The sequence below is a fragment of the Anarrhichthys ocellatus genome, unplaced genomic scaffold (assembly GCF_004355925.1).
Source record: "Anarrhichthys ocellatus isolate YVR2014 unplaced genomic scaffold, GSC_Weel_1.0 scaffold24, whole genome shotgun sequence".
NCBI lineage: Eukaryota > Metazoa > Chordata > Actinopteri > Perciformes > Anarhichadidae > Anarrhichthys > Anarrhichthys ocellatus.
The window spans coordinates 2,989,796-2,998,386 of NW_022280054.1; the positions used below are offsets into that span (position 1 = coordinate 2,989,796).

Below are 8,591 nucleotides of genomic sequence, written 5' to 3' on the forward strand. Positions count from 1 at the left end.
GTGTGTGTGTGTGTGTGTGTGTGTGTGTGTGTGTGTGTGTGTGTGTGCTGTTAAGCCAGCTGCATCTTGTGCAGAGTCTAATGCCATGAACAAGAAGCAGCAAAAAAGCTATAGAGAGTGGATGCAGGAGGCAGACAGGGATGGTGGTTTAGTAGAAGCTATTTCAAGCTAATCAAAGTTATTCCGTGTTATACTACAGAGGAAGCCAATCTGACAGGTTGGAGACACAGCCAGGCGAGCAAGCAGCAGCCAGGAGTGATGTCTCATGAGTGCATGAGACACAGGTAGCCAGGTACAGGATGACAAACACACACGGTGACATACTGCCGTGCAGACAGGGTAAAAGACAGGCAGAAAGTGAGACATAATTACAGAAGCTATTAGACATGATGCAGGTGACTGGGGCAGTACTGTAGCTTGTGTTAATGTGCTGTGGAGAAGCTACACGAGTCAGCTTGATAACTTAAAATTGCTGCACCAAAATTAGATGAACTACTCAGCTGTCGCCATGGCAAAACTCACATAGAGCTGTTGACGTCAAAGTCTGAAGTGCCATTTCAGTATTACTTTATAATGGAAAAAGCGCGTGAAGGCTGAGCTAACGTAAGTCCTTCCCGGCAAAGTTAAGTCCTTCTCTCATGACTTTACTTCCCAATATCAAGTAATGTTATACGAGTGTGATGAGGTTGGCCAAATTGCCACGGTGAGGCCAATGTAACAATCGCACCAACACGACGTGGTTTACTCTCAGAGTCTCATTCAGGTTGTAGTTTTCTCACTGTGACACACCTCACAGATTAGTTTAATAACTCCTATGTGGAAAATTAGTCCCATAACCTCTCAAGGCCTTTTAAAAGATGGATGCCGAGTGGTAAAATGCAGCTGGGAGCCTTTTGATTAAGTCAACCATGCTTTAATTAGGGCAAATCCCACTTACCTCACTAGAGTCAAATGGTCTACTACCATGGGATAGAGTGCAAGAGAAGTTGCTGAAATGTCGCTTTGTGTTTGATGGCTTTATAGTAATTGTAATTAAAGGTAATAAGTCCACTTGTTCTGCGAGGAAACATTCTTACACAAGTTTGTACTTGAGGACTGTGTATGCTGTATATTGTTCATATTGCATAAACAATATAAACCACCATTTTCTGAATGCTCTTGACTTTCCTTAACTTTTCGCTTTTATCAATTAAAAAAAAAAAAGACCATTTGGGAGAATCTTCCTTTCATTACAAGTAATGTGTCTCATGTGTTGTTGCTTTTTCCTTTACCGGCAGGCTTACTGAACCTGGAGCAGCTCCTTAGGCAGTTCCTCATCTCCAAGGAGACTTTGTCGGTGCGCATGCTTGACGACAGCAACGACCCGACCCCGCTCCTGAAAGAGATACGAGATGACAAGACTGCCACTATCATAGTCGATGCCAACGCCACCATGTCACATATCATTTTGGAACGGGTTAGTATGGCTCACATTATAGCTGTTTTACTTATGCACGGATAAGTTGTCTTTATTTCATGTGCTCCTTGGCTTTGTATCGACAGAGAATTCCCAAGCTCCACTTTTATTTAACTCTCATACATCTCCAACTGCAGAAGTAGCTAAAAAATGCCGACGGCAAGAAGCTAAAAATAATTGAATATAGGGAGAATGATTTCTATAACTGGAAGAAGAAGTTGGTTAGTTCTGAGTTTTGACCTGTAAATATACAGGTTGTATTCACCGCACAAATAATTCGCAGAACATATGGAATGTGAAATATCTTTTTCATCCAGAATCCATTTGCTGTTTTGAATCAGAAGGCAGATTACTGGAATTGATGCACTTTTGGCAGAGAGAAGAGCTTTTAAAAGACAGGGTTACAGAGTCTAAAGTCTACTCCAAAATAAAAGGCCAAGGAATTGAGGCAATCTTGTCAAACAAACCTGTTACATCAAATTATATGGATGAGAGCAATAAATCAAGTTGTATTCCAATGATTCATCTCCCATTCTGCACAGTTAAGTGGATCAGTGTGAGTAAGGACAGACCCGTAAAATGAAGGAGCCCCTTTTGTCTACTTTCTAATAGTGCATGTTGTGGATTAAAGCTAGAAATCAGTGAAGCAAATCAAGTCGACTGATTATTTCATGTCCTCCTTATCTATTGTGAATCTTTTGATCCGTTCTCCCAAAACACCTTTTACACAGAAATATAACTATAAATGCACTATGCAAGGCTGTAATATTCATTATGTGAAGTAAAACCTCATCAGGAACTTTAGTTAGCACTATATCTGTCGGTAGCATGAAATATGAGCCGTATGTGTTTGCTCCGCTAATGTGCCGTATGAATAATAAGCGTCTCTGAACATTATTAAAACCTTGAATCCAACATAATGCTTCTCCTGATTGGAGACTTATGTTTGTAAAGAGCCTTGATGGCATCAATACAGCAGAGAGAAAGCGAGGGTGTCGGGCAGCAGCATATGGCGTCTTGGTAATTATTACACACCTCATTATTTCGAGGAGACGACGGATGGATGGCTAGAGTGGAGGTGACAATAGCTGGAGACTGAGGGGCGTTGGGAGGTGGGGGGATGTTTCTCTTCCTTCTCCCTCATTCTCTCTGTTATTGTCTCACTCTCTCACTCGCAGTGGTCTCAATCTCTCACCTTCAGGCGGCCATCAGTGGTCATTCAGTCACCATGGCAACCCTGGGCCACAGAGCGGCGGGAGCCCACAGTGGGACGTCTTTCTTCCTCTGTTCCCCTTCTCCCTCCGTCTGTCTCTTCAGTCGGAATATGGAGTTGCTGTCTTTTTTGCGCTCTCTGTTCTCTGCTGCGGAGAAGACGATTCCACTTTGTTTCCTCACACCTCCCTCCTCGCGTGGCCTTGTGCACCCTTCCATCTCTCGCTCTTTTGTCTCCTTTATGTGTCGCGCTGTCGGTCTCTCTCTTTGTCATGACACGATCTGCAGCAGGGTGGTTGGAAAGTTGTCAGTCCCGCCTCTCATGTGGAGTGTCTAGTTGCCAAGCATATCAAAGCTGTGCGCCGGCATATACGACATTCTAAAATGATGATAAGAGGGCCCATCTTGTCTAAAGGGAGAGAATCGTCTGTTGTCGTGCAAGACACCCCCCATTATTTGTCTGTTTACATCTTACATCAAACCCTCATCAGACAAAGGTCTCACTCTCTGAGGTTTTAGCATTCAGAGGGGTTTAGGTCAGCAGTGTTAGCATTCTGAATGTAATCTCATGCAGTCAGCCCTCCACTGTTGTGCACATACAGAACCAGAGTGGGACAGATAGTGAGCCCAGTTTATGGGGGCAGTGCAAACCATGTGCACTCTGACCAAAGCAGCAGTAGAACAACAAGGAGATCAAAAAGTGGGACAAAAATAAGTCAAGGAAGCTTATTTTAAGAGCAGTGAAAGGAAACCAAAAGTATATTTTTCTTGTTTTGGTTACATTGTGTCTTCTGAATGAAATGTGGACGGGAACCAAAGGGTATTAAGTTATAATGGCAGTTTCTGTTTGGTAAGGTATTAAAGGTGCAGTGTGTAAAATGTAGCAACAAAGCTCCAAAGAATAGGGGGCAGTATTTCACTACTGGGTCCACACAATCTCAGTTTACAGTCATCCTACTAACTAATACAGGGCAAGAAAACGCAATATTCAACCCAACTGCCAAAACTCAGAGATAACATCGCTATCTTATAATCTTCCTGTGTGGAGCCGGCCTAAAGTTTACTCCATCTGTGTCTTTGTGACACTGATCCGGGGATGTATGATCCGTGTAAACTTTAGTTTGTTCATTGGATTAAATCTTATTCAGCCAGCACAAACCCCAATGCCGGGAGGCACAGCGGTCTAAGTGCTGGGTCTTACCTGAGTAACGGCAGCCACAGAAAGTTTGCTGATCCGGCAGGGAATCAGGGCTGTCCCCCATGAACAGACCCCTGGTGCTGAGGTTTTCCCTGGCTGAATTCAAGCTAACAGCTAACTTAAGGTCCGTCTCTCACACGTGTGTCCACACTGTAACCTTTTCACGTTGTATTGATAATGTTACATAGTTTTTACGTTTTAAACTAAAATTCTTTTGAAATATTACATGAAGGTACTGGTAAAGACGAAAATGCTCAACCACCTTGCGCCATTAGCACACTTTTCTTACAGTGTCGTAACCCCAAGATTAACGAATAACTTTCCTGAAGCATAATAATTACCTTTCATAGACATCGTGCTCGTAGTTTCAGAGTAATCGCATGATAAATGGACTGAAGAGGACAAACGTTATGAAGACATCATGTGAGGTCACTCAGAGTTTAATAATGAAAGATGTAGTTGGATGTTTTTGCTGTATAAGTGATGCCTTTCTACTTCCTACTGTTTTATTATTTATGCTCCTTCAGAACACTTAAGCAGAATATTCAACAACTGAGTGACATATACTCCTAACGGCACACAGAAAGCCACACAGAGGTTACACTTTTTGCAGATATGACAGCTTAATATCTGTTATTAAACTCTTTCTGGTGCTACACAACTTTCAGAATAATATTAGTGTGAAAGCTATTTATGATGGAGATATGTAAATTTCCGTGCAGCCAGGTGTGGAAAACATAATCTCTGAGTAGCATCTTAAAAGGGACATTTGGGTTAATTCATGTTCAGGAAAAATTTCACTCAGATGCTTTTTGTAAAAACTTCTTGCTTTAATATATACTCTCCTTGACATTTATTGGTTTTAATCATAATGTGGATCACAGCGTGATTAAACAGAAGCCTATGGCGTAGCTCGATGATTTTCTTTTTTGCTAATGACTTTGATGAAATGAAACTATGAAAAGTTCACCCTGTCCTTCACAACTGCTCCTCACTGTGACTTTGATTTAATCAAATTGTAAGACGTATCGAGCAGCATACTAATGCATCTCAGAAATTAATTGCTCCATTGAGTGCCATCGTCAGATAAGAGTGTATCTTATCAAGATGTGGGTTTGATCTGTCTGCTGCAGAGTGGAGCTCGCGACACTGAATCACTGACCTCTCAACTTCACTCCCCGCCCTTTTATTCTGGACTCGCTTTCGTTTTTGTTTTGTTCTCCCCCTCCCTCCTCCGTTTCACCTTTTTTACACCTTCTTTCTCTTCCATTTTTTATTTATCTGTCCCCTCCTGTCCCTCTTGTCTTTTGTTCTGCAGGCATCAGAGCTGGGGATGCTGTCAGTCTACTACACCTACATCTTCACCTCTCTGGTAAGGAATCGGGGAATGGTGTGGGTATTTAGAGGCAATACAGATTTCACACCTGCAAGAGCCCATCAGTAGTCCAATGCTGTGCTCCTGTAGTGTATTAAAGTAGTACACTTTAATTGGTGCTCTTCACTTGAATGAATGATTGAATGGATAGAGTTAAGCAGATAGGAGCTATGACAGAGGAATTAAAGCATAGCTGATTTTCTCCCTCACTGCGTGTGACTGCAAAGTAGACGCATACCGGCCATACTCGCTACCCGTTTGCCCTTCTGGACCAAACACATACATAATAATGATTATTATAATCGCAGAGCACTACTGTTGTTATTGCGGTAGCTTGTTCCTCGTAGTTCCCATTTAATGAGCGACGAAGCCGTCGCCCTCATTGTCAACGATCATTTCTATCCATGAATGAGTTGAGGACGAGCTCCACACATCCTTCCTCTCCACCATTCTTCCTTTCTGCATTTCTTTCTGTTTGAATGAACTCAACATACATTTTGTAAAATTATTTTTGCAGGTGATTTACTCACCAGTTGATTTACTCACCAGGTGCTTTGCATGTCTGCGTGCAAACGAAGCTCATACTCTATAACATGTTGCTCTTAATTGGTTCTTGTTTGCTCTTGCAACTGTTAGCTTTGAACCCTTGCAATGTGGATTAACACGTAGTCTTAGAAAAAAAGCAGTTCTATAATGCCCATGAACTGTTGGATGAAATCACATTGCATTACAGTGCACAGTAGTTTAAAGCTACTTGTTAACCGTGGTTAATTAAACTTAATGTAGCTTTGTGAGTGATACTTCATACTGCATGTTACATGTGATTTACAATGGCAATGCTTTCAAAAGAGGTGACAGAAGTTGGTTGAATAAATGCAACATTATTAGTATATTTAGTAAGTGAATAGTGATTTACATATTATTTTGTACTGTGTATGATGCAGATTGGGGACAGAACAGTTTGAAATGAGTCACTGCCACCTGAAATGTGCACATTCATGCTGGAAATTAAAGGGAATGACCCCAAATTTGAGAGTAATAGTGTTTTGTCACATAGAGGCGAAGGGATTGGTTAGATCATAAAGATAGTGGCTTGGAGAAAATTTGATGCAATAGTAAACTTACCACATAGCTGCTCCCTAATGGAAATTAATGAGGTTCGAAACACTTTGCTCTAATGGCGCTGTGGAGATGATTCATATCTAGCTGATGTATGACTCATTAAGAGTGGGCTACATTCATGTTTTCCTCCACAGCCCTTGACATAGTCGCTTCTGCTATTGCATCTCTTTTTTTTCCTCTTTCTTTAACCTTCTTGTCTTTGCTTTTCCTTTTCAACAAAATAAGCTCCCTCATCACTCTGCTCTGGTGTCTGCTGGAGGGCACAGCATAGGACACAGATTCACTGTAGATACTAGATGATGACCCAACCTACATCCCTCCTCCTGCTACCATCACCACCATTTTCTTAAAATCCTACCATTGCTCAGTGACGGCACCGATAACATCTTCAGCTAACGTCATTAAAATGGTCAGCAGTGCGCCCCTGGTAGCCTGGGACTTAATGCAGAAGCTGTGAGTGAAAAACATAGAAGCGCTGCTGTCTCCTTAGTTGTCGTAATAAGTGATTCATCCTATTTATTGTGTTTTTAAATGGCTCTGTTGCTTGTGCATTATGCCTACCACGCACACACATATGCATTGAATACACACGGACACAAAAGAGGGTTATTATTATTTGATCTCATAGTTCAGTCAATTTTACACCCATTATCAAGACTCACTGTGATAGTACATCTCTGTAAATGGCAATAATTGGATAATTGGATGCTTGGGTTACTTTTTCAAACTCTCCTTCAAGTGCACTTTGCCATTTCATGAGACTGTCCTGTCCAGAAAAATGACAGCATCTGCCATTTGTTCAAAGACCTTGAAATCAACTTGGAACATTCAGTGCCAAAGCACGACGTAATGTGCTGTTTCCCTAGCGCCGTAAAGAGGTTCACATTCCAGTCAAAATGATTTTCCTTCATCTATGACTGTGCTCTTTCCATAACCTTCACCAGTTGACCGATCCCTAACATACCTTAACCTTAGGTCGCCCACTTGGTTACGCCAGTCAAGCCTTGGTTACATTGTAATAGGGCGCATATGGGATTTACTCCGACAACTTGGGTAGATTTACCACAGTATTTACCTGATTTACATGGAAATACAGAAACAGCTAGGTGCGTGTGCTGCATCTCTGAAGCATTCAAATTTGAAAGGATGCTGCAAACTCACCATTGTCACTTCAAGGTGTTTGTCATTGTCAGTGCTTTGTGTTGAAATCATAGGAATAAACGGCTTAGTATCAAAATGTGCGTTGATTTAAAAATGAACAAGGTCCGTTACTACAGTATTCTACCCTGTCATGTAACACTGTTAGGACATTGACTAAATTGAAATTTGAATAATTAAATTCTTCTTCTTTTGGGTACCAAAAGTTAAAATGCAGATAATACATTTAGTATCTGAATCATACTGTTTTTTATCTATGATAAAATAGCCATTATTTAAAGGAAAGAAGAAAAACATCAATATAGCGGTGACCCCCAATAGTCGATGATTCGATTTAAGGAGCCTGATTCGACTGCCGATAGTCGACAGTCAAATCGTCGCAGTGGCTGAAAAAAAAAGGATCATTCCATATGGAGTTGCCTAATGTCTGATTTTGCATAGATTTGCTTGGTTTCTCTAAAGAAATCCTGATACTGTATTCAGTGTATTTTGGTAAACATATCAGCCTATTAATATTGTCAGCAACATTTTGAAAATAACTCATTTGCTTTCAACCAATGTCCTTAGTGTGTATGAATGAATCAACATGTCGACAAAGTTGCACTATCCACATTTGCCGGACCATTAGTGCAACATTTTGGCAATAGCCTCAGAAAGGCTGATTAAAGAAATACATTTTTTAATCAGAGCATCCACATGAACACAAGCAGAGCACATTATGTTTTAAATTTATGAAGGATTCTCTACAATTAGCAGAGCCACATAGAAACAGCTGTTTGCAGCTTGCGTCTCTCTCTGTCTCTCTCTCGTTGACTGTCGCTAGACATCCATGTCGTTCCTTCTTGCTTCTGTCTGTGGATTGCTACATTGGGGGGAAATTAGAATAAGGGCTGGAAAGCAAGTATGCTAGGAAACGGTAGGAAACGGTCGCTCTTTTTCAGTACTTTGGACAGCACCGCATCAAAATACACACCACCTGAAAAAGAGAAATGACAATGATGAAAGAGAGGACACTAATCTTTCTGTGTGTGTGTGTGTGTGTGTGTGTGTGTGTGTGTGTGTGTGTGTGT

At 41.2% G+C, this 8,591-nt stretch overlaps 1 protein-coding gene across 3 annotated transcripts in view; it reads left to right on the forward strand.

Moving 5' to 3' along the window:
* grik4 (glutamate receptor, ionotropic, kainate 4) overlaps positions 1 to 8,591 on the forward strand; it is a 254,553-nt gene that overhangs the window by 179,854 nt on the left and 66,108 nt on the right. For all 3 annotated transcript variants that reach the window (XM_031860591.1, XM_031860593.1, XM_031860592.1), the window contains 2 exons: positions 1,278 to 1,456; positions 5,185 to 5,238. In XM_031860591.1, the coding sequence (XP_031716451.1) occupies positions 1,278 to 1,456; positions 5,185 to 5,238 (233 nt within the window). The remainder of the gene's footprint in view (positions 1 to 1,277; positions 1,457 to 5,184; positions 5,239 to 8,591) is intronic.